This window comes from Lynx rufus, unplaced genomic scaffold, assembly GCF_022079265.1.
Source record: "Lynx rufus isolate CCGP_SWC_20201006 ecotype Redwood Valley unplaced genomic scaffold, mLynRuf1.p SCAF_13, whole genome shotgun sequence".
Lineage (NCBI taxonomy): Eukaryota > Metazoa > Chordata > Mammalia > Carnivora > Felidae > Lynx > Lynx rufus.
The window spans coordinates 23,095,737-23,123,251 of record NW_025814827.1 but is presented as its reverse complement, the minus strand read 5'-3'; the positions used below and the strand labels follow the sequence as shown (position 1 = coordinate 23,123,251).

The window sequence follows — 27,515 nt, the reverse complement described above, 5'->3', positions numbered from 1 at the left end:
TAACTCCAGTAAAACTATTTAAATTAAAACTACTAATTTTACATTATTTTCCCATAAAAAAACCTCACCAATTAAATTCACTTTTAAAACTCCATTTACAGGCTTATGTTTCAGGTTGTTTTTTTTTTTATTGATGTGCAGTTGGCATACAATATTAGTTTCAGGTGTACAACATAGTGATTCAATGTTCAAGGCTGTTTTCTAATTAAAGGTAGCTAATCCAATAGTACACTTGATCCCAAGTAGAAATATTCTTATTAAATAAAATAATAGCACATTATTGGAGACTAACCATTCCATTTTTTAAAATAATCTTATTTTAGAATAGTTTTAGGGGTGCCTGGGTGGCTCAGTTGGTTGAGCATCCTACTCCAGATTTCGGCTCAGGGTCATGGGATCAAGCCCCATGTTGGGCTCTGCATCAAGCATGGAGCCTGCGTAAGATTAAGATATTCATATTCTCTCTCTCTCTCTCTCCCCCCCCCCTGCTCTGCTTGCTCTCCCTTTCCCAAAAATAAAAAGAGAATAGATTTAGATTTGCAAAAGAGTTACAAGTATAGTACAAAAAAACATTTGATTTTGAAAATTAACCTCCTTGATCATGAAGGGGCTCCTATCAGTCCACCATCCTCCTTCCTGGGACTCAGAACCAGTACTATCAGGTAAGGTGTGGTCAAGTCCCTTCTCTGGCTAGAGTAACAGACACCTCACTCCAGTTTACCTAAGTCCTCTAACTCCCCTACAAGGTACCCAGTTATAAGATGGCAGTACCAACAATTCTAACTTCACTTCTCACAGAAAGGAAAAGGGAAAGATTTCAAGGCTTTGAAAAAATACAATCCATTTATTTATTTCCCTTTCACAAACAAATGACATAAATAACACCCTAGGTCTAGGTTAAGAAACTTCAACTCTTAAAATAGTTTTCAAAAACATTACCTCAAAATTTCCTAAGAGACTAAGACTTGTTATAGGTGGAGCACTAGAACTCAGAAATGGTTTTTCATGAATATCTGGATCATCTTCAGTGTTTAAACACGGTCGATGACTATTAAAAAGAAAATCAGCAAACAAACACATTAAGCACAGTATTTTCTAATTTATTTTTTGTATAAAATTAAATTAGAAGAATTTGATCCATTTTACTTAAACTACATGATAAAAAATTAATCCAACCAAATTTTAAGATATGAAATATCTAGTTTAAATTCCTGATTATATTTTATGGTCTTTGTTCTAATATTTGACGAAAAAAATATAAGTAATATCCTAGAAGGTTTCAAGGCAGAATTTATATCACATAGTGGCATCTGCTAGAAATATATAATGCAGTCTTCTTTATCAGTCTTCATTTTCAGTTAAAAATGAGAATATAAAGGCAAAATTATGTGACTAAAAAAAATAAGGAGAGTATTATTTGTCAACATGGACACATTTCCAAGGCTTTTTTTTTTGCAAAGAAGTGTAAGGTAAAGGAGGAGGTGAATGACCAGAAATATTCAAACTTACTTAAGTGCTAAAACCAATGTATTTATTATGATGACCAATATACACTAGCTACTCATTGTCTTAATTTCTCCCTTCATCCTTAATAACTGTGTGAAATTAATATTGAAAATGATACCCAACTAGAAAATAATATTCCTATTAGAATTGTGATTATTAGAGTAAACATTACACAAGACTAGAAATTAGTATATTATTTCAAATACACAAATCAGTTTTAATATAAATACCTTCCAGATGATAAGCTTTTCAGATGCAGTAATGAAGAATCCAAATCAAAGCAACCTGATTGTGTCTTTCTTTGAGGAACCTAAGGTCAAAACAATTATTTGTGATATTTAAAAAGACTGTAATTTTGTCTTGAATTGATAGAACACTTTTCAAATGAAAGTTAAGCATATTTTACAAATACTGTAACTTCTCCCCAGTCTACTTACAATCATACTCTTTATTACATATTGTCCTTATTTCTCATGTTATTAACTGGTAGAAAAAAAATAAATGATTAACAAAAGCACTTTTACTAGGTTTTGACTCTTTAAGAAGCAGAATGTTTTTTCTAAAACAAAATCTTACATGGAATCTCAATATATAATAAGACTTTTACTTTCTTACTTTATATACTGTTAACCCTCTAACAACACAGGGATTAGGGGGCACTAATCCCCCCCGCCCAGCCTCTGCAGTTGAAAATCCACAAAAAGTTTTGGATCCCCCAAAACTTAACTACTAATAGCCTACTGTTGACTGGAAGCCTTACCAACAGCATAAATAGCCAATTAACACATATTTTGTATGTTATATGTATTCTATACGTGTTGTTCAAGGGTCAACTGTACTTCTGTATTTTGTGAAGGGAGTAAAAGACTTATAGCTTTCAAATAAAAATAAACAACAAAAAAAAATTAAATGGTGATGGGAGCCTGGAGTCCTGCCAACTCTGCTACTCCTTTGTCCCTCCCTACCCACTGTGCATTTCTAAAAACTCTGGGGCTTCACAAAGAATAGGTTTGAAAAATACTGCTCCAGATGTTCAACCACCATTGTATACCACACATTACATTTAAGACCATGATCCAACCACCATCTAGCTGAAAATATCCTAAAAATAAAAGACCCAAATGTAAACTAAAGTTAAAATCACATACAACATGCAAGTTAAAAAGACTTGTTACTAGAATAAATATGTATTGTATACAGTACATTCATCATTAAGAAAAAAGATAATACTGAATGTCTAAGCAATCTCAATATTTTTGAGATTTTCATGAGTGCACCATGCTATTTTTTGTAGCTTGAACTTAATTGGGGGCACCTTGGTGGCTCAGCTGGTTAAACGTCCGACTCTTGATTTTGGCTCAGGTCATGATCTCTCAGTTTCCTGAGTTTGAGCATTGACCCTGCAGAGCCTGCTTGGGATTCTTTCTCTCCCTCTCTTTCTGTCCCTCCCCTGCTTGTGCTCTCTCTCAAAATGAACTTTAAAAAAATTATATATAAAAAAAGAACTTAATGTGAAGTTCTCAATCTAAATTCTCATGTCTTCAATTCTGAAAAGTTCTTTACCTTCATTTCTTCTGATACTGCATTTTCTTTGTTCCACTTAGTTCTACTTTTACAATTTGTACTACACTTCTATTCAGTATCTCATTTAATCCTCCATGGCTCTCCCATATTTTACCAACTCTCTTCCTTTCTGTACTTTATTCAAGATGCTTTCTTAGCATCTGTCCACCCATCACTACATTGCTATACAGCTGATTCTGATTCAATGTTAATCCTTCTGTATTTGTAGGCACACATGTTGTGTGTGTATACAGCAATTAAAATATTTTTCATATTTAAAATTTCTATTTAGTTTTTTCAAGTTCCTAAGTCCTTGCATCCCTACCCCCTGTTTGTACCTGTCCCAGCAGAGGCATTAAACCCTAGCACTAAATTAGGTTCAGATATCCCAGAGGGCCATAATTTGCCTCATATGAGTATTTGGAGATTTATCTTTCTTTCTCTTACATTATATTATATACTTAAAGGTTATATCAGGTATTACATATTATTTTTATTAAAGGTTATATTCTATCCATGATTTCCGTCTTTGAGGAGGAAGAGTCTTTGTAGATGAACTCAGTCTACCATGCTGAACAGAAGTCTACAATGCTCTTTTTATCAGTATGATGCTGACAAATCTTTTTTCCTGATCACTTGGGTCTTTCGAAAGCACCTCATACCTAGGTCAAATGTTTGGTGTTATTTTAAGTTGTTTGGAATTCAGCTTCTCTAAGACAAACACCTAAGGTCCAAGTTATAAATTTAAATTCAAGATCTCTTATTCAATAATTATTTTTTGAACATAGGCCAGATATTGTATCCTTAGAGTTTACTTAAAAAAACACAGATAAAGTAGGGTGACTGGGTGGCTCAGTCGGTTAAGCGTCCAACTCCTGGTTTTGGCTTAAGGAATGATCTCACGGTTTCATGAGTTTGAGTCCTACATTGGGTTCTACACTGGCAGTGCAGAGCCTGCTTGAGATTCTCTCTGTCTCCCTTTCTCTCTGCCCCTCCCCGACTCACACTGTCTGTCTCTCCCAAAATAAATAAATAACTTAAAAAAAAAAAACACGCAAAGCACCAAAAATTATCTTCTATCAGTAGCAAAATATATATGCTTTTACTTCTCCCTGATATTGATCACTTGACTCAGGTTTAACTGAAATGGCAGGTATACCAGCTAACAACTGATAGCTTACTATGTGTTAGGAATTATATTAATCATCCCCATAATACTAAAGCAGACATTATGCTAGGGTGAAGTCAGGGTGATTCCAAAGCAAGACTCCTAACCATTGCACTCAGATCTACAAATCTATTTGTAAATGTAGAGTGGGGAAATTTATATGTCTCAAAATAAGATGCTGCATGGGTTCCAAATCAAAAACAACCACAAATCTGATTCCCAAATAACTCAGCTGGTGATGTCAACCAGCTTCAGATACAAATTTATTTATATAAACCCACTTGACACTAAATATTTTCTTTATATTTAGTAATAATTAAAAGATTAGACAAAAGAATTTCAGAGAAATTTTATAATCCTAATTTTTTTCATATTTTTAGTCTTTTCTCATATTAACACATAGCTATTAAATATATTAAAAAGTGGTTTCTAACTGGAAATTCCTTTTAAAGGCATTTACATTTTTCGGGTGCCTGGGTGGCTCAGTTGGTTAAGCAGCTGACTTCAGCTCAGGTCATGATCTCAAGGTTTGTGGGTTCGAGCCCTGCATCAGGCTCTGTGCTGACAGCTCAAAGCCTGGAGCCTGCTTTGGAGTCTGTCTGTCTGTCTGTCTGTCTCTCTCTCTCTCTCTCTCTGCCCCTCCCCAGCTCACACTCTGTCTCTGTCTCTCTCAAAAATAAAATAAAAAACATTAAAAAAAATTTTTTTAATAAAAAAGTGCATTTAAATTTTTTTCAATTACAATTCAGATAAAATAATTTGTAAACATTTTAGATGTTTCCAAGTATTAATATGAAATAAGAGAAAGAAACCTTACAGGACTTGAGAGAAGAGGCAATCCAGTTCGAGGATGAAAAGCTCTGGTTGAGGTCCCATCTAAGGAATGAAAATTATGTTTCCGCCAGACACTTGAATGTTTCAGTGGTATAGTCTTCTGCTAGGAAAATAATTAATTTTAATGATAACATTTAAGTAATTTTGGTCTTATCCCTAATAGGTACTGAGATATTACATCTTGGGTGGTAACGCTAATCATCTACAAATCTAGATCTACACACACACACACACACACACATATACACTTTAATAAAACAAAGTCTAAGAGTTTTTTTCTAAAGTACTGAATAAACTCAAATATTCTAAAGAAACTATGTCCAAATATAATCGTCTTATACATATGTTCATATTTATAAATACTCAGAGTCTAACATCTGGTAAGCTAATATTTGATACTTTTAATTTGTGAAAAAACAACTACTCACAGGTAGAAAAAAGAGTATTCTAAAATATAAAACTATGTTAATATTAAGAGTCGTTCTCAAAGCATGTAATTTGGTAGAGCACGACACAGAAATACAATAAATGTGAATTTAAAAATATATCTAATGCAGTTGCAGTACCATGTTTTTGATGTGATACAGAAACAAGCTATTTCTTAAGAGTTTAGGCAAGTTTAAACCCAAACACTAGAAATTCATAGCAACACATAAAAATCAGAAAAGTCTAATTTGGGTCCTGGCTCTGCCACTTACTAGCTTTGTAAGACCTTGGGCAAGTTACTTAAGCTCTCCAGTCCTAGGGTCCTCATTTGTAAACTGGAGTTTACTCTAGTTTACTCTCATAGTTTAGTGGAAGGATTAAGTATGCCAATATGTGTAAAATATTCAGAAGAGTGTCTGGGCACTTAGTAAATGTTGTATGATTATATTTAAAACAAGAGCATGAAAAACCGAATATTAGTAGCTTGAAAAATACAGCGGCCAAATTAAGTTTTCCTTTTAGGTACCAGAAAGGATCATGAAAAGCTAACTGTTTCTGTGACAATTATAGTTTTAGAAAATTGCAAACTACCATTTGATACAATCCATGTTAGATATTCTATTGAAAAACAGAAATTGGAAACATGGTACAATTATTAAAACTCTTATGTCCAGCAGAACTAATTTTACTGATAAAGAAGATAAACTAAGGACATTCAGATTTAGGTCAAGACAGTTAAAAAGTACTTTTCCAGGGGCACGTGGGTGGCTCAGTTGGTTAAACGTCAGACTTCGGCTCAGGTCATGATCTCTGGTTTGTGGGTTTGAGCCCCATATCCTGCTCTGCACTAATGGCTTGGGTTCCTGCTTTGGATTCTCGGTGTTCCTCTCTCTGCCTAATAATAATTTTCTAAAGCTAAAAAATGGTTTGGTAGAAAGTTAAATAAAATGTAAATAAGTATCTTTTATTTATATAGTACATTAAAGATTCACAAAATTTCTTAAAATCTATTATATGATTGTCACAACTCTGAGATAGGCAAAAGAGATTTATCATTCTTATTTTAGAACGGAGGAAACTGAGGTTTTTAGAAGTTAAGTGACTTAAGGTCAAAATTGTGAAGTCAGGACAGGAACCCAGGCATTCTAACCAACAAACAGCCTCGTGACTTCTCTATAGATATTCCTAAAATCCCTAGCTGAGCAGTGGCATTACAACGGGTGCACTGTATTAGGCCAGAGCTACTAACAAATGATACATTAAGCTGATGTGAGTTTCATTTCTGACTCCTAATTACCCTCCAGCAATTGTCTAGTGTTGAAATAACCAAAAAAGGGCAATGGGAAGAATTCACCTAGCATTTGCTCTTAAGTAAGTAGGTTATTTTCCAAGGATGTTAATACTAGTTTTGTAGCAGGTTTATTAGAACTGACTGTATTTACTATAATTAATGGGCACCTTAGGCCTTTATAACTAGATCTTCTGTAAACAAAATTGAAACCATGATAAATGTTTGAGAATTATATTTGAAATATTAGATGTTACCTACCAACACCTCTGTATTTTTCAGTCGTTCACATGTAGACAAACAGTCTTTTACTTTCTTTCTCTGAGAACAGTTTTGAGATTTTTCATCAATTACCTCTTCTTTCTTATCCTGTTCAATTTTTAATAGGTCTGGCTTTTTGCATTTGCGAACTTCATTATCTTTATTGAGATAATTTTCTATACTATTAAGTTGAGTATTTTGCTCACATGTCTTAGGCCTTTCTGAGTCTTTATTTGAGCACTTGTTTTCATGTTTGTTCAAATATTCAGACATTTCCAACATAGTACCTTTTATTTTTGAGTCATCTTTTTTGGAGTTATCAAATTCATGATTCTTAAAATATTCTGGATTAGAATTTTCATTTTTTATTCTTTTTTCCTTATACTTATCTGTGCAAATCTGTTTGTCAATACTGTTGCAATTTGAATACTTTTTATCAGTTTCATTGCTAATTTCTTGCTCCTTAAATTGACACTCAGAAAGTGTATTTTCCAATCTGACTGTCAAATCTAAGTTATTTTTTTTGCAGTGAGGCATATTTGAGGGAGTCAATAAACTAGTGGCTTTGTTCTGTGTCTCTTGAAAAGTATTTTGGATGGTTTCACTAGGATTGTCCTGATACAGATTTCTTCTTATTTGAGGTTTCAAAGAGGATTTGACTTTACCATTACATTTAAAATAACTAAATGATTTATTGGGTATTAAGTTTTCCCCTTCGCTGCTGTCTTCTAACAAGGAAATTTTTGTATTGGAAACAGAAACAGAGGTAACATCCTTGTTTTTCTTCCACAAATTGTTGTCTTCATATGTACTCCTAAATACTTTCGAAGGAACCGAATTGGAGTCATGCATGTTGAATGACTGCCGGGGTATATGTGATGCAGTTGGATCAATATGCTCCAAGTGTTGAGCAATCCTTGCAATAACATCTTGTCGCTCCTGGAGTAAAGAGCCAATCAAAGGATTTGTCTCACCAACAGACTGACGAGAATAAAGACCATTGGAACTGCCAGTTTCACTTCGAGGAGTATCTGGTTTTACTTGAATTTTTCCCTCACTGGTGTCTTCTGAGGAGGTAAGCTCAGGACTACCAAAGGAAATGGAGAAAGTTTCTTTACATTTTCTCACATTTTCATTTTCTTTTGAAACCCGGAAAAGTTTTGAATTAAGTGAACTAGACTCTTGCATATTGAATGGATGTCCAGAAACAGGGGAAGTGCTTGGATCACAATGAATCAAATGCTGAGCAATTCTTGCAATAACTTCTTGTCGCTCCTGAATTAAAGAGCCTATTAAAGGATTAGTCTCACCAACTGACTGCCAGGAACTCTGGTGGCTAGAGACCCTGGAATCAATCACTGAAAATGATTTTAAAGTTCTCACTGGTGTTTCATGTGACTTTTTATCTCCTCTACCACTGAAGCCCAGAATATTGGCTTGACGTGTTCCATAGTCAGATTTACTGCCAGTGCCTGGATACAGTTTGACATTTTTGACAGCTGCAGTATATTCTGGAGTTGTGCCATTTTTTGCATGCAATATGCTTTCAGGTGCCATGGTCCAAGATTGTTTGCTACACAGACGCTGTGAACTATTTGTACTACATTGTTCTACTTCATTAGAATTGCGGTGCTGATGGACTTTAAGTTCATGTTCTTGAATTCTTTTCTCATAAAGGCCAATATTAGTGTGAATACTACAGGTCAAAACTGGATAATTAGATTGTCTGGGCAAGGACTGAACGCTGACTTTCAAGGCCACATTGTGAGAAACATTAGGAACAGGAAACACATGTTCAATCGGGGTCTGTGAAAAATTCCACTGCAGGTCTACATCAGCAGCACTGATTCTAGAATCATATAGAAATATACAGAATCAATGCATTGTAATGCGTATAATGTTATCATATATTATAAAAAATTTTCAACAGTTACATACTTATCTTTATTTGCATCAATTACTATTAAGGGTTTACTTTCAGCTACTTTACCATGCATGTCATTCTGAAAAAACCAACATAAAAAGCACAACAGTTTATGCTTAGAATAGAGATGATTTTTTTTATCTGAAATTTATTGTCAAATTGGTTTCCATACAACATCCAGTGCTCATCTCAACAGGTGCCCTCCTCAATACCCATCACCCACGCTCCCCGCCCTCCCACCCCCCCATCAACCCTCAGTTTGTTCTCAGTTTTTAAGAGTCTCTTATGTTTTGGCTCCCTCCCTCTCTAATCTTTTTTTTTTTTTCCTTCCCCTCCCAAATGGTCTTCTGTTCAGTCTCTCAGGATCCACATAAGAGCGAAAACATATGGTATCTGTCTTTCTCTTCTTCACTTAGCATAACACCCTCCAGTTCTATCCACATTGCTACAAAAGGCCATATTTCATTCTTTCTCACTGCCACGTAGTATTCCATTGTGTATATAAATCACAATTTCTTTATCCATTCATCAGTTGATGGACATTATGGAAAGAGCCTAGAGATGATCTTTTTACGAACACTAGACTACTTAGGGATTAAAGCTCAAGAATACTATAATTTAGAATTATTTCTTAAAACAAAAAAAAATGGCATTTACTCTAAATAAATTGATTTAGGTAATTCTGTTGTACAAGGTGATTAAGAGATACTCAATCTCAGGGCCAACTGCCTAAAGAAACAATTAGACACTTGGTCAGCAGCCTGTAAATTTACAGTTTTCAAGATGCAAAAATTAAATAAGTCTACCATTATGGAAATTCGGCAGCCCAGAAAGTTTTTATACATAAGCCCATTGGGGGTTCTTTAAAGCTAAAAAGCTCTCTGAAAACCATTCTATGCCGGAGGTGCCTGGGTGGCTCAATTGGTTAAGCATCTGACTTCGGCTCAGGTCATGATCTCACCGCTTGGGAGTTCAAACCCCACGTTGGGCTGTGTGCTGACCGCTCAGAGCTGAAGCCTGTTTCTGATTCTGTGTCTCCCTCTCTCTCAAAAGTAAACAAACATTAAAAAAATAAAAAGCAAATTAAAAAGAAATAAAGTAAAATTCATACTGATTCGCATTTAAATTCTCTAACTTGTTTTGAGAAAATCTTCAGTAAATTTTATCCACTTACATTTAGAAATGAAGGAAATAAACTGCTTAAAAGGTAAAATATCATTCAGTAGCTAACCAACAAGGTTAAATACACACTGTCCTTATTTTGCCCAAAACATACCTGTAAAGAATATTTCGTGGAATAGCACCATGGGAAACACTCAGCCAAGCACTTAATTGAGAAAAAAACACAAATGAGCGGACAGCCAATAGAAGAGTCTTCTCTTCAATAAATCGATCGCCACTCCTAAGGGAAGTAAAAAGTATCATTTAAATGTCAGCAAGTACAAAATGATTGAACTTTAGAAATACAGAAGCTAAAATAAATATATTCTGGATATGTGCTTTCAAGAGTATCGAAGTGCATTTACTAGTGTCACTTGAAGTCAGAGAAGAACTACATGTCTAAATTTTACTACATCATTAGCGTCAAAGACATGATACGTTACTAAAATAATTTATAGAAGCAATGGAAAACCTGATTTAGCAAGAACAACTTGAAACTCAGTTCAACAACTTACTGTCGAGGAACTGGTTCCAATATCCATCTTTCTAATAATAATGCATCTTGCTTAATTGCAGGATCATTGAGATCAATTCCATCTGTGGTGGGCCCATCATCACTGTAGCAGCAATCTGGGAGTAACATCACTTCCACCATGATTGGAAGGTTATTCTTCCACAACAGTAAGACCTCAGACCTAGTTCTTCTGGCTTGGCGACACTTAAGAGAAAATGAATGTAAGCAAAATACCTCAATAACCCAAGGCATTTTATATTTACAGTTTAAAATTATAATTGTAAAATAGACATCTATATGAGAAATGAGTCAACTATAGATCTTTGCTTAGGCTTATTTAGATTTCCTCATTAAATAGTGGATTAACACTAGTGAGTTCTAGAGTACAAGGATTAGTACTGAACATTTATGATGCAAAGTTTCTTGGGGAGGGGGATATTTCTGCTCTATTTTGTGGAAAAATAACTGTCATACACCACGTCTGACAGGCCTTGAGGTGGCCCAGCCTAGTTTGTAACTATGTCATTGTTACAAAATAAAGATTCATTCTAAGTAAAAACCAAAATATTAAAATCTCATTTTCATTAAATGCTCAAAATAGACAAGATTTTAAAAATGTAAAATTTTGGACTACATTTAAGAAACTGTTGGGAAAATCCCTATAGCAAATTACACAGTACCTATCAAAATAACTATTTTTAACATTATATAAAAATACTACTATGATAGCAAAAAGTATCCTCCCGTAGGAAAAAAGAAAGGAATATAAAAGGGAAATTGGTTAATCTGAAGAAAATAATCATGAAAATAATTCTACCAAATAAACACAAGATCAAGAGCAACAATTATCTTAAATCTGGCGAGTAAGAAGGCAGGTATGATTTTGGCTGTCACCCTGCATGCTGATCTGCAAAGGTACCTACTGTGACTTTAAGAGCATCGCTTAAGAGTTAGGGGTATTAGCTATGGTCCAAGATTAGGATTTTTTTTATTGTAGTTATAAGTGATTTTAAACTTAAGTGTGAACATTTTAATTGTCATGGAACAAAAGTGATCACAGAATTTAAACTAGTTTATATGAAAGAAAAAGAAAATATACTCAATACACAATTCTCACCTGAGCCAGCTTGTCACTACATTCATGTTTGGAAGTTACTGGGTAACAGGACTGTGCTGGAGGGCAATGGAAACTTTCTGTGCGACCTTTTACAGAACATTCAGGTGTTCGTCCTTCTGTTATTAACAAGGCCAAAGAGACCAAGAACTCCTCTGCATCATATTCAAAATATTCATCTAGAGTATCTGGTTTAAAAAAAAAATGAGTCTCTAATTTAATGTATTCTTGTTAAGAACTCACCGTTTACACCTAAAATACTTAATGTCACAATCTATATTCAAGTATATTCAGTAACAAAGAGTGAAAGGGGGGTAAAAATCAGGCAATTAAAATACAGTAAACTCTTGATTCACAAGGTATACAAGGTAAGGAGAGAATGGATAATTCCAAATTTCAGTTAAGACAAAGATGGTTGAAATTATAGCATAAAATTATTTTTATGTCAATTTCAGTTAAAATGTCTAAGATTTAGGAATAAATTTATAATCCTATAGATATTTAGATATCTTATATTTTTCAGATGTCAAGTGCAACAGTTTTTATACCCAAAATTTCACCAATAACCAAAAGGTTAAAAGGTCTTATTATGTCATATTGTTTAGCTGTTTTATTACTATCATTAAATATTAAGGATGCAAATTCAAATACATGTTTCTCCCTTTCTCTCCTTTGTCCCTTTCTTATCTAGTTCCTTATTCTTACAACCCATCTGTGCTGTGGACATTCAGAGCTCTGGAGTCCTTCTCTGCCTATGCCTTACAGTATTAGTAGTTTCAAAAGGAGAAATGTTGTAATTATCGCAGCAGATGCAGGCCCAAATTACAATATATAAAGTGTGAATTTTGTTGTTGTTATTGTTACTATGCAGTTCCAAACAATTTGATATGCAGGTGTTCTCACTTATTTGTAGTAATTTTTAAATTTCTCGCAAGTGCTCCAAGTTTGTGAAACAGTTAAGTTTCAAAAGTGTTAACCTGTTACACGAGTTGAACACTAGTGCAAATGTACACACACAAATTCAATTTGTTGTGTAATCCAATTAAATAACACATACTTTAAGTACTTGCTACACTGTATTAAGTGACAGGGGATACAGAATTGTACTATGGCATAGACCCTAGTCTCAAAGGGTTCGTGATTGATAAATCATCTTCAAAACAAATAGAACACTACAGCATTTAATACATTCCAACGTTTTTCAGATAACAGTGGTAAAATTTTGCAAAAGAGGTAGGCATTGAAATACACAAAAAGAGTCAGACCTATAAATACAAAGAACAAATTGGTGGTTGTCAGAGGCAAGGGGGCTGGGAGATGGGCAAAATTTGTGAAGGAGAGTGGGAAATACAGGCTTTCAGTTACGGAATAAATAAGTCAAGGGAATAAAAGGCACAGCATAGGGAATATAGTCAATGATATTCTAATAGCGTTGTTTAGTGATAGATGGTAGCTACACTTATGAGCACAGCATAGAAAATCTGAATCATTATGTTGTACACAGGAAACTAATGTAACATTGTGGGACAACTATACTGAAAACAATTTTTTTTTAAAGGAGGTAGGCATTGAGCAGAACCAGGAGAGAGAAAGTGCAACTTGAGTAGAGAATCTGTATAGAGAAAGCGTGCAAAAGAAAGGACTGGAGCCAGATTATGAATAGCCTTGAAGGAAATGACGAAGAATGCCCATTTCTAGCATCAGGAAGGCTTATCTGGAAAAGCAGCAGCCTTCAAAGCCAACTTTATTGAGTTGGTATTTTAAGACCATTCAGAAAATATTCCCTAAAATGACCATGTGCAACATATAAAATAACAGTGAACACTTACTAACAATGTCAGACCTTGCCAGTTCTAAGTACTTTCTACACATTAATTCATTCTATCCTCAGAGCAGCTCTATAAGGCGGAAACTGTTACTACCATTTTAAAGATAACTGAAGCATAGAGATGTTAAGTAACTTGCCCAAGATTACCCAGCCAGTAAAGAATGAAGTTGGAATTTGAATCTACAGTCTGGCTCCAGAATCTGGTTCCTTAACCACTACTACCTCATGCCTGCTTTCTTTCATTGCAGCTATAAAAACTGTTATTACATACTTTAGTATATGTTTATAAAAATGTAAGTAAAATAATAATATGCAACATATATATTAATAATACATATTGGAACAGACAGCCCCTCATCAGCTTACTATTTTTTGACTTGACGATGGTGTGAAAGTGATTTGGCTTTTGATCTGGTCCCAGACCAGCAATATGGTAGGGTCCTCTCGTGATGCTGCACAGCTGCAGTGAGCTCCAGGGCCCAGTCTGCCACATGATGGAGAGGGCAAACCACCAATACACTTACAACCATCTGTACCACCACAACCATTCTCTTTCTCTCATTTCCAGTATAGTGTTCAATAAATTACAGGCATATTCAACACTTTATTATAAAATAGGCTTTGTGTTAGATGATTTTGCCCATCTGTAGTCTAATGTAAGTGTTCTAAGCACGTTCAAGGCAGGCTTGGCTAAGCTATGACATTTGCTAGGTTTGGAATGTTAAATGCATTTTTCACTTAAACCTATCATAAGTTGAAAATGTCTTATCAGGATGTAACCCCGCTGTAAGTCAGGGAAGATCTGTAGTTTCCAGGGATAGAACCCTAGTTTATAATAATGTGACAAGAAAAACAAGAGAATGATCTCAACTTTCCACTTTCCTCTAGAAATCAATTAGATTATAAATCAAAGGTTTCCTGTAGTCCCTTGGGATTCACTGAGTTAAATCCTGGTGTCCTTCATGGGGAATCAAAAGATGTAAAAAGGATTCCATTCAATCCCTTTCTCTGGTGGTTCTGTGGGTTTTCAAAGCTACCTCAGGCTTGCCATGGGCTACATGGCATGATTTCAGCTCCTGAGATATTTCTCTGGGCTCATCCTGTTCCTTTCCCTGAGTTTGTCAGGTAATCCTGGAAAACTAAGAATTGTGACAGAGCAGTGGCTCCTAATCTTTGGAATGCTGAATGATGCCAAGATGTCAGCTACTCCATGTGAATACCAAGGATGATCCACAGCCTAAGCAATAAGTCTTACATTTATGTGCTACTACTTAAAAAAAAAAAATCTATACTTGAGAAAAAACCTACAAGGTCAGATTAAGAAAGGGGGAAGGGCAGAAAGAGTGGGGAGAATGACAGTGTTATCCTTATGCCTGCAAAACTATAATTTATCTCTAAAGCCCTAGCAAATAATGGCTTATACACCAGGAATTATCAAGTTTAAAGTGATAAAAACTAAACTATTACAAAAATAACTTTTTTTAAAGTTTATTTATTTATTTTAAGAGAGGGGCAGCGAGAAAGGGAGAGAACCCCAAGCAGGTTTAGTGCTGTCAGTGTAGAGCTCAATGTGGGGCTCAAACTCACAAACCATGAGATCATGACCTAAGCTGAAATCAAGAGTTAGATGCTCAAGTGACTAAGCCATCCAGGCACCCCCAGAGTGTTAAATATTTAAATGAAAAACTTAAAACAAAGATTAGAGATGACAGTAGTTATATATTAGTTATCTATGTAACCATTACATAAAAATTACAGGACACCTAGGTGGCTCAGTTGGTTGAGCATCTGACTTTGGCTCAGGTCATGATCTTGCAGTTAGTGAGTTCGAGCCCCGCTGTCACTCAGCACTGCTGTCAGCCTATCAGCAGAGCCCACTTTGGATCCTCTGTCCCCTCTCTCTGCCCCTCCTCCGCTGTACTCTCCCAAAAACACATATTAAAAACAAAACAAAACAAAACAAAACAGAACTGCAACGAATAGCATGGATTATACTGTAGCATTATGAAAAATAAAATACTACCTAAATGCATGTGACTTTATGATGACAACCTTTAGGAACTGTCAGGAAAAATGTAAGGATGTCTGAATTTTAAGAAATGAGAATACTAAATCACAGTGGCCATTAGAAAAGTTACATAGTTAAAATTTTAATAATGTCAACCTCTAAAACACCAGACAGCAGAGACTACCATAAGGAATACGAACAATAACTGAGAACTATGTCATGCTAAAGAAAATTCACTCAATAGAACTTGATATTTTGAGCTTATTCTAGAAGTAAGTTATGATTTTAGGGCCTCTGAAAACAATGTACCTTTATAAAAACAAAAGGTGTTTCATATCTAGACAAATATGGACTGTTAAACTTCCTAGTAGTTACATATTTTAGAAGAAATAAATTATTTGATATAAAGCATAGCATTGAAGCAAACAAAGGATGTTACAAGTTTTCACAGGCTATGAAGGACAGATCTTTGGAGACTGGAGATTAATGAATCAAAACATAGTTCTAGAATCCCTCTACCTCCAAGACCTCAATGAGGATTGGGTTTACACCAGTTTGACTGAGAGCCATGACCAGACTGGCTGCTTTTGTAGTAGCATGCACTTCTGGCTGTGGAGTTTAGCTATTTCTTATACAGTTCCCCATCTGTTCTGTTTAATAAAAGAGGTGAACAATTTGGTAACTGGGAAAACTCTGATCAGAGTGATCCACAGATAAAATGGACTAACTCTCAGTAGAAGTAAATTCTTTATCACCAGGGATATTCAAGGACAGACTGAGAGACACATCCCAGGGGTGTGATTGAAGGTATTCAGCTAGTTAAGTGGTAGCAAGAGTTCTTTCAACCCTGAGTCTATGAATCTGTTCTTCAGAAGCAGCACAGAAAAAACCCTAGGAGAGAAGCCAGAACCACTACCTCCTTCTTAGGAGCCCCAGGAGCCCCTCTGAACCAGTTCTCATCATATAGTGATTCAGAAAAAACTCCCAGGATAGCTCAGAGCTTCTTCAAAGCTCTGTGTAAAACGAATGAGAGAAGAAGGTCTTACCCATCACTGGGCTGCTAGATATGCGGTTCAGTTTACTTTTTTTTTTTTTTTTAGTATTTTTAATTTATTTTAAATATAGTTTATTGTCAAATTGGCTTCCATACAACACCCAGTGCTCATCCCAACAAGTGCCCTCTTCAAGGTTCACTTTACTTCTAAAGCCTGGCAAGGTAGCAGAAAATTCCACACTTCTAATGACATGGAAGACAATGACAAGACAAGCAGGAGAATAACCTGGGGGTTGCTAAAAAAAAAAAAAAAAAAAAAAAGTTTCTCTAACAATAAGGTCCTTTCAACTTCATAAAGGACAATCTGGTAATATGAATCAAAATCCTCTTTCTATAAAATAACACATACACTGAGCTGAATATTAAAGGATATTTATTTAAATGTTTATACCAATTTAAAAAACGGAATAAACGTAAATGTCCAATAATACAGGACTGGTTGATATACTGTGGTATAGTTATATCTAAAATAATGATATAGGTCTACTTTTGACAAGGAAAGATATCTATAAAATATCTTGAAATTGAAAACATAGTGTTTCAAAAGAAAGAGTGTTATGATCATGTGTTTGTGCCACAATCACATGTGCCATGTACACAGAAAGATGTATATATAATAAAATATGCCCTTTCATAAAGCTAACATACAAACACATAAGCTAAATTTTAAATAAACTACTGTTCTCTGATTGGTATTAGATAAATAAGGCCTTTTAATTGAAAAATAACATGTAAATAAAAGCATTACCTAGTGTCATACATTTTAGCCACTGTCTTATAGAACTCCTACTTAGTAGGCTGTAGTTTAGTTATTTAATATAGGAATTCGTGAAGACAAACACAGGTAACAGCATAGGTTGAAATAACTTAGCAGTTTAAAATGCTTTTTTTGCTTTTTAAAAATAAAATTTAAAAAATTAAGTGAGATCTAGAGTCTTATACTAACAATATGAGAAACATATATGTAGGGAACTGAGAATGGGTGTTAAGAATTAGTGGAAAAGATTATTCTCAAAGAACTGGATTCTCTGTTGGCATAACCAGTATATTGGTATTAAGACTCCATTTATTCAACAATTATTTATTATATACGTACTATTATATACCTCCTGTGTGCCAGGAACTTTCCTAAACACTGGGACTTGGAACTTATATTCTAGTGGTGGTGGAGAAAAACAAGAACAAATTAATAAGAAAAATAGCAGATAGTGGGGTACCTGGGTGGCTCAGTCAGTTAAGCCTCCACCTTCAGCTCAGGTCATGATCTCATGGTTTTTGGGGTTGAGACCCGCATCAGGCTCTGGGCTGACAGTTCAGAGCCTGGAGCCTACTTTGGATTCTGTATCTCCTTCTCTCTGCCCTTCCCCCACTCATACACTGTCTCCCTCTCTCTCTCTCAAAATAAAATAAACATTAAGAAAATTTTTTTAAAGACAAATATCAGATGGTGTGAAGTGCTATGCTGTAAGTGTAAAAAGAGTGAAATGAGAATGCTTATGTGAATGTTTATATCAAGTGTTCAGAGAAGGCTTTTCTGAGTAGGCAACATTTAAGCTGAGATCTGAGCAAGGAGCTAGCTATTCAGAAATTAGGGGAAAGAGCATTCTGAGCAAAGGGTCTAAGGTGAGAATGAATGGGTAATGTCCCAGGTAAGTGAGGCTGGAAAGGCAGCAAGAAGAAAAGGAAGATGAAGATCAGAATAGTGGTGAGGGACTAGATTATACAGGATGATTTTGAAGCTCTCGAGGAAAGAGTTGAAATTTTGTCATAAATTCAATGGGAAGCCTTTGGAGGTTTTAATTAGAGAAACGGCTTGATCTGATTTACTTTTTTTAAAAAAACTTTATTTTTGAGAGTGATAGAGCTAATGTGCAAGCAGGGGAGGGGCAGAGAGAGAGAGAGAGAGAGAGGGGGAAAAAGAGAATCCCAAGCAGGCTCCGTACTGTCAGCACAGAGGTGACAGAACTGAAGTCAAGAGGTGTAAACTTAACTGACTGAGACATCCAGGCAACCCTGATTTACATCTTAAAGTGATCACCTTGGCTGCTATGTTGATAATAGGAATAAAAACCAAAGTAGGTATACTAGTTAGGAGGCTACTGTAGTTGTCCAGGGTTAGGGATATAGCTTAGGGAATCATTGGCAATTGGAGAGTATTCACAATCAAGAGCTACCTAAAGGAATATGTTGGGAACTCATGACAGAGCCTGGAGGCACTCCACCAAGTAGTGATCTGAGAGAGGATGATGAACCAGCAAAAGGAGCTGTCAAGTATCTTGTATCACAGAAGCACAAGGAAAAAAAATGTTTCAAGGGCAGAGCCAATGGTTTCAAATACCAGTGAGGTTTAATAAAATGTAAACAAAGATGTGACCACTGGATTTGACAATAAGCAAGTCACTGGTGACCATGAATGACAATAGTGATCTCAGTAGACAGTGATGGAAGACTAGGCAGATATGACATACATTGTCAATTATTCTGAAGGGTATAGATGATAAATACAAAAGTCTACTTTCTGAGTCCCGAGAAAAATGACCATTCATGTATTACAACAGCCCTTTCTATAAAAACAAGGTAAGTATTAAATACACATCATCATCACTCAAAATGGTCTTCAAATCTCAAAATGAGAATACAAGAAGTTCCCTTCTAAGTCTATGAGACAAGGGTAGGAGATTCTCCCTCTTTATGGTCCTGAAATCCAGCCACTAAATCTTACTAATCTTACTTTAAAATTTTTCTTTGATTTAAACTCTTTTTTTTTTTTTACCTCAAGACAGTTAACCTAAGTTAGGCTCTTACTATTTTATGCCTGAATTACTACAACAGTCTCCTAGCTATGGTCTAGGACTCTAAGCCTCTTCTTACTCACTTTGCACTTGAATGCAATTAATATTCCTGAAGAGCCATTTCATCACATTCCTCTTCATTCTAAGTTTTCGGTTTGTTTTACTGGCTCCCTAACTGCCCTCTGATTTAATGTAAACTCTGACATTAGGGCCAGAACCACACTACACTTGGCTGTGCACTGCCAGGTTCTGATGTGAATGCTGCATCTTGGATACACACTGAGGTGACCCTGCTTTAGACTCCACCTTTGGAGTCTTAACTTTCTCCACCTTTGCTTCTTCATCTCTTTTACTGCTCCCCCCATATTCTCTCTGTTCCAGCCAAACTGTGACCTATTCCATGCTTGTGCCACTCCTTGTTCTTTTTCATCTATTAAACATGGCTGATTCTTCTCCTTTCCAACAATTCTGAGCTTTCTGAAAAGTTTCTTGATTCCCTATTTTTTTTCCTCACAAAAGAGCCCTTTCCTAACTCATTTCCACACTCATCTTTCACTGACATTATACTCTTCCCCAGAACTTAGGTAAGCCATGTAGGCTATGAATGGTTACTTCAGGGTGCTGGCTCACAGTCCTAAGGTCATGAATTTCACCTCCACATGGGTAAGTTTCACTGTGTTCCATAAACAGGCTGTACTGCTAACTTCAGGCAACCTTTGCTCAAACTTGGGGCACTTACCACAAATGTGAACATGAAAAAAGAAAGGATAGATCAGTGCAAATCAACCATCACTTCAAGAAAAACTAAGCACTATATTAACAGTTCCATAGGTAACTCAGCCCATCCATTTCTTTATAACAATATTTTTAATATTTCATGGATATGTATCTCAATGGGTTAAATTCTGTATACACTGAAAAAATTTTGGTTTCTCATCTTTATGTTCCAATCTCAAAGATAAGTGTTTCATGGTTCTGTTTCAGGCAAAAATTGTAAGGGAGCGTACCTTACTTCCAGATGAAGAAAATAAGGCACAAAGACAAGTTTTCTTTAAAAAAATTTTTTTAATGTTTTATTTATTTTTGAGAGCAAGAGAGACAGAGCACGAGCAGGGGAGGGGCAGAGAGAGAGAGAGAGAGGGAGACACAGAATCTGAAACAGGCTCCAGGCTCTGAGCCTGTCAGCACAGAGTCCATGTGGGGCTTAAACCCACAAACTGCTAGGTCATGACCTGAGCCGAAGACAGACACTTAACCAACTGAGCCACCCATGTGCCCCTGCCCCTCAAGTTTCTCACTTCTTAAGGCATCACCAGATTGGTGGAATGGTTCATAAATGTTGTTAGCCTGTTTTATTAGCCTCTTTTTTTTATCTTTTATCAAGTCATTCCAGGAGATTTCTATTGATTTAAAAAAATTTTTTTAATGTTTATTTATTTTTCAGAGACAGAGACAGAGTGTGAGTGAGGGAGGAGCAGAGAGAGAGAGAGAGAGAGAGACAGAATCCTAAGCAGGCTCCAGGCTCTGAGCTGTCAACAGAGAGCCTGAGGTGGAGCTAGAACTCATGAATTCAACCAAATATGGGTGTGAATTCAACCAAATATTTTTGTTGTACATCTACATAATACAATAACTACCAAAGTGCAAAATTATTATTAAAGCATTGTAATATTCTGAAGTGTCATCCAGAAAACTAAGTCATATGTATGTTTTTATAGTAATCTACCTTTTCAAAAACTGGCTATAAATTTTAATTGTCACTTAATCCAAACTTCCAATTATCATCATCTTCTTGAGTTGTGAAGTATTTTATCAAGTGCTTCTTCCTTTTAATTTTCATGATGTAGCGCAAAGTAATAGTTAAGAGCATGAACTCTGAGACAACCAGTTCTACTACTTGTTAGTTCTTTGGCTTTGTGCAAATTATACAACCTCCCTTTGTATCAGTTTTTCTTTTCTCTTTTTCTTTTAACTTTATTTGAGAGAGATAGCACGAGTGGGGGAGGGGAAGAGAGAGGGAGACAGAGAATCCCAAGCAGGCTCTGCACTGGCAGAGGGGCTTGAACTCATGAAGCCAGGAGAACATGACCTGAGCTGAAACCAAGAGTCAGATGCTTAATCCACTGAGCCACCCAGGTGCTCTGCCTCAGTTTTTCTATTAAATGGGGAAAATAATAATATCAACCTTCAGAAGGTAGTTACAAGGATTGAGTTATTATTTGTAAAATTTCCAGAATATTATCTGACACAGAGCGATCACTATGGAATTGTTTGTTAAATTTAAGGTAAACATAAATGCAATGACACAGGTCTTCCTCTCATTTTAAAGATGTGAAAACTAATTCTGTAAAATCATTTGCCCCAAGTCACACACATATTATCAGTAACTAGAGAATTATCTTTAAAAACCTGCTTGCCACTACCAATAGTCCTTAACTCCCAATTATAGAATCTCATACTTATTTTTCATTTCACACAAAAATGACTTCGAGTCTAACCTTCCAGATCAAGGCATGGATTCTTTAAAGCTCCTCCGACAGACGTATCTTCAGGGATTCTTGGTATTAAATGAATTTGGACTCTTTAAAGCTCTTTCAATTTAGATATTATGGAAAGGTCTAGATTATGTACTTCCAGAAAAAGCAAGAGGATATCCCACTTAAAAAATTATGTTTTTTAATGTTTATTTATTTTGAGAGAGTTTGTGCGTGTGTGCGTGCAGGATGGGCAGAAAGAGAGAGTGAGAGAATCCCAAGCAGGCTCCCCACTGTCAGTCCAGAGCCTGACACGAGGCTCCATCTCCCAAACCGATCTCACAAACTGTGAGATCATGACCTGAGCCAAAATCAAGAGTCAGATGCTTAATGGACTGCTCCCCAGGCGTCTTGAAACATTATTCTTATAATGCTTGGCAAAACTGTACAATCATATCTGCTTAAAAATAAAGTGTTTCAATGTTCTATTTTGTGCATTAAAAAACACTTAAGAGTTAATTAAAACTGAGCTTGGTCCCTTTATCGTCAAAGAAAAATAAGCAGCTTCTGTGGGAAAAAAGACAAGGGATAAATGGTTTTGCTTTTTTTTTTTTTTTTTTTAAAAGACCAAGTCTTGGCTTTTGTACACAAGTCACAAATTAAACTTAAAAGAACCTTCAAGAGCATGTATTTTCATTAATTTGTACATGAGGAAACTGGACTTCGGAGAGGTAAAGTAATTGCTCAGATACACATGGCAATATAATGGCAAAGTGAGGTCTCAAACCAAGATCTCTTAGATGTGAAAAATGTTACAAATCTGAGGACTTATGGGGGCACCTAGGTGGCTCAGTTGGTTGAACATCCAACTTTGGCTCGGGTCATGATCTCACGGTTCATGAGTTCAAGCCCCACATCCGGGCTCTGTGCTGACAGCTCAGAGTCTGGAGCCTGAGCTCCAGATTCTGTGTCTCCCTCTCTCTCTCTCTCCGCCCCTCCCCTGTTCTCATTCTCCCTCCCTCCCTCTCTCTCTCTCTCTCTCTCCCTCAAAAAATAAATGTTAAAAATTTTTTTTTAATTTGAAAAAGAAAACAATCAGAAAAGAATAAATAGTTAAGATTTGGGGCATTGAGGAGGGCACCTGTTGGGATGAACACTGGGTGTTGTATGGAAACCACTCTGACAAGAAATTGTATTTAATATATTAAAAATAGTTAATATTTGGAATCAAAATACAGAGAAAAGAGGAGGAAAAGAAAAAGGTAAACAAAATAAATGAAGGAGAAACAATAAACAGCAGGAAAATAAGGGAGAAATTATGAAAGGAAGAATAAAGAAAACAGTAAAAGTAGAGCTAGAGGAAGTTGAATAAATAAGGGGTAGGATATGGAAATCTAAGGAAAGCCAATACTTTGTTTCCTAATTGTTTCTCAGATTCTTTCCCCAAACTTCCATCTTTCAAACATTCCAAAGTAGTTCTTCCTGTTTCCTCACACATGTTCTACTAGCACCTCTATAAAAGGAGCCCCAAACTTCTAAAAGAATTAGTTTTTTTTAATGTTTATTTATTTTTGAGGGTGGTGGTGGGCAGGCGGACAGAGAGAGAAGGAGACAGAGGCGAAGGGAAGTAGCTGACAGCAGGGACAACAGGAAGCCTGACATGGGGCTTGAACTTATGGACCATAAGATCATGACCTGAGCTGAAGTCGGTCACTTAAGTGACTGAGCCACACAAGCACCCTTAAAAGAATTGTTTTAAACTATGTGGTCCAAGTGGGTCATTGAGTGCAACAATTGTCTTTATTAAATGGTAGGCTATAAGAAGTACTTGTGGAAAGGGAGCAAAGTGCTACACCCAAAGGCACCACAGAGACTGAAAACAAGCCCAAAACCGGGAGCAAAAATCTGCAACCTAAATAACCAACCAAAGATAAACATCTGGAATATTTTACCTAAGAGCTCTGAGAAGCTAATGAACATATGATGCTGAGCTTCCCTAATCATCAAAGAATACAAATTAAATCCACAGGGACATACCATTTCAAAATCAACAGATTTAAGGGGGAAAAATTAGTCTGACTAAATAAGTGTTGGTAAATGTGTAGAGCATCTGAAATACTCATATACTGCTAGTAAAAGTATACCATAGTACAATCATTTTGAAAAATAACCTGGCATTATCTAGCAAAGAAGTGCATGCCCTACAACTCAATAGTTACTCTGCTAGGTATATAACTCAGAGAAAATTTTCTGCCCATTCACTAGGAGACCAATATGAGAATATTCAAAGAAACACTGTCTGTAATAACAAAAGTCATGAAAACAATAACAAATGTCTATCTATAAAATGGGTAAATTGTGGTATATTCATATAATGGGACACAATACAACAGTGGACATAAATATAAGAAAAAGTGATAGGTACACACAGGTTATAGAAGACTATAAGTAGGATGATTCTATTTACATAAATGTTTAAAAAACAAGCAAAATCAAACAACATACTTGATGATCCCATACATATGTGGTAAAAGTATAATGAAGTACAAGGAAATAATTAACACTAAATTTAAAACAGTGGATATGGATATTTCGAGTGTGATTGGTGGAGCTATAATTGAGGCAAGGCATACAGGAGTCTCCACACAAGGGACTGATAATGCTTTTGGTAGCCACTGAATGAGAAATTACAATGCACATAATCTTTGTGTTGATGATGTGCTCCATAACTTAAACAACTTACTATATTCTTTTATAAACGTGACAAAAATAAACTAAAAATTTCAGCATGCATATGGAAAACCGACATCTGAGAATGCTGCACTGTGAGACAGTATGATCTAGGTGGGATTCATGAGGTCTACACTCTCCATTATGAACCTCTTTTGTTCTAGGTTTCTCCGGCTAACGTCAGACTATACCACCCCTAAAAAACCCTGCTGACTTTGGGATTTTGGGATTTGATGAAAATATTAAGGTGAAGAATCACAATATAAAAGAAAGAAAAAATACTCAATTTACAATACTGTTTAACTTTTGGTAATATCCAAAGCTGATAAATTCAAGTAATAGGACAAACATCTAAGCCTAATTTGCCATATATATTATTTCTAGAATAAATTTTACTTTTTTTCATGTAAGAATCAAGCTTTCAGGCAAGTCTTATTTTGCATTGAACACAACTGAAAGATACTATTAATGAAAAGTTCAGAGATTTCCTTGGTTGGACAAGTAACTAAAATGCTCTAAAATACAATGCTGATACAAGTAATTGCATGGCTCATAGTATTTTCTTTTGAAATTGAATAAGCAGCCCTTTGCTTTCACATTAGCACAGTATATACTTTTGGGGTAAGTAAATGTCACTAAATATACAATAGACTTAGTCTGTACTACAACTACCACTTGCTTCCTTAGGGTACGTTGTTGGCATCTTGTGATGTAGTCTACTACAAGTCATGTACTCTTTTTTGTTTGTTACATAACTTAAATCACGTCTATTAGCCAAGTGATTCCCCTTACAAACTATATGATTTAGTTATTTATATTGTCACTATTTGTCTGCTCCCTGTAAATTCTACAATGGCAGGGATTTGGGTCAGGTCTGTTGACTGACATAGCCTCAATACACAGGGACTATGACTGCATATAAAAGGCATTCAAAAATATTTATGAACTTTTTCTCTCTCCAAGCCTTCTTGGCGGCTGCTTTTGGTTGGGGCCCTTCCACACCTAAGGCAGGAAGATGGTGGCCACAAACAAGATGAAAAAGTCACTGGAGCCGATCAACTCTAGGCTCCAACTCATTATGAAAAGTGGAAAGTACGTGCTGGGGTACAAGCAGACTCTGAAAATGATCAGACATGAAAATGATCATAAACGTATACATATATACATATACATGTACATGTACATATACACGGGTGTATATATGTATATACTGTGTGGCTCAGTCGGTTGATCATCTGACTTTGGCTCAGGTTATGGTCTCCTGGTTCATGGTTTCAAGACCCACATCGGGCTCTCTGCTGTTGGTGTGGAGCCCACTTCAGATCCTCTGTCCCACCACACCCCCAGCTCCTACCCCACTTGCACTGTCTCAAAAATAAACATTTAAAAAAAATTTGTGGATATAATTACTAAATTCTACACTGTGAAGAAGCTAATTATCAAAATCAATACTATATCTAGCTAAGGACCATGTTAGTATTTCTTAAGTAATGTTCCCTTAATTATAAGAAATTAGCTTATATCCACTGATTAAAAACATTTTATAAAGTAGAAAGACCAATTCAATGTGAATTTTCATTTATAATAGTGCTCAAAAGGTATGGTGCTTCAGTTTAATAAGCATAAAATAGTGACCAAAACATAAGCAAGTAGTTCTCATAATTATTTCTCTGGTATCTAAGAGATGATTTACTGTTTGATAATTGTATTACTCATATTCATTTCTTCTACTGGTTTTACACAAATGATCTTAAAGACTAATTCTGCTAAGGGTTCAATAAGATGCCAAAATTATAACTCATTTTAAACCCGAAATACTGAAATTTGATACTTTTCTATAGCACTGTAATAGTTCTGTAACTGTGGCCTACCTGGGAGAAAAAAATAAGCTTTATGATCAAGTAGATGTAAATTCAAATACTGAGTGTAGGCAAGTTGGAATAAATCTATTCTTTGATAAATTTCTGAGGAAAAAAAAGACTCTACCCTTGATTTTGGCATATCTTGCTATGGCAGGAATTATGAGATTAGATACCAGTTATTATTTAACCTTAAAAAGCATTCAGTATTAATTGACAAGTATTTAAAAACCCACTATACATGCATTCATTGCTCCTTACAGTCAGAAGACACATCTAGTGAAGTTTTCATATAAAGGACCAGAATATTAATCAAGAAATTATTGATTTTATGGGGTACTTCCTTCATAATGTATTTGATTCAACAAAACATAAAATCTTCCTATCTTCAGAAATGAAATTAAACATAACTGATGGCCAAAGTAAAAATTAAAATTCATGTAAAGATTTGAAAACAAAATTGACCTTTAGTAACTATTTCATAACTGCAAAGGGTAAACTATTCACTGTAGAATTTGAAATTCAAAATTTTACCATTTTAACAAAGACAGCAATAAGATCCAGTGAGCCCAATCCTAGGCAAGTTCAGACATGTTATTTAATTTCTTCATTTATAAAATGGTAATAAGTGTTAGGGAGGAAAGGAACTTCTTCCTTTTACTCAGGAGGGGTCTCTGTACACAGGGAGAGTGGGACTTTACCACAAGCCTTATCTTTCTGGGGCGGGGGGGGGGGGGGGGGGAGGACTTTAGAAGGGGAAAGGCTAATCCCATTTTATGAATTCTTCCACAAGGCAGGTGAGGTGGGTAGTCTGACTGGTTTGACTTTGGCAGTCACTGGGCTATTTCCAGTCATAATGGAGTAAAAGGGACCTGATTTACCCACACATCTTAAATCACACAAAATACACAAAACAACTATTTTCAGACACTAGACAAGAGACAGTGAAGGACGGTGTTCTCTGACAGGGAAATCAGCAGGTGAGCCCTACAACTGCCCATCCATACTGTC

At 35.6% G+C, this 27,515-nt stretch overlaps 1 protein-coding gene across 5 annotated transcripts in view; it reads right to left on the bottom strand.

Annotated features, from left to right (window-relative positions):
• ATOSA (atos homolog A) overlaps positions 1 to 27,515 on the bottom strand; it is an 87,935-nt gene that overhangs the window by 17,005 nt on the left and 43,415 nt on the right. For 4 of the 5 annotated variants that reach the window (XR_006961287.1, XM_047075088.1, XM_047075087.1 and 1 more), the window contains 7 exons: positions 11,763 to 11,947; positions 10,647 to 10,849; positions 10,247 to 10,372; positions 7,047 to 8,895; positions 5,055 to 5,174; positions 1,737 to 1,816; positions 940 to 1,048 (listed from right to left, as the gene is read on the bottom strand). Coding sequence is in view for 4 of the 5 variants with exons in the window: in XM_047075088.1 (XP_046931044.1) it covers positions 940 to 1,048; positions 1,737 to 1,816; positions 5,055 to 5,174; positions 7,047 to 8,895; positions 10,247 to 10,372; positions 10,647 to 10,849; positions 11,763 to 11,947 (2,672 nt within the window). In the remaining variant the exon portion in view is untranslated. Of the gene's footprint in view, positions 1 to 939; positions 1,049 to 1,736; positions 1,817 to 5,054; positions 5,175 to 7,046; positions 8,896 to 10,246; positions 10,373 to 10,646; positions 10,850 to 11,762; positions 11,948 to 27,515 lie in introns of those variants that run through there. The other variant, XM_047075086.1, reaches the window with a different exon arrangement.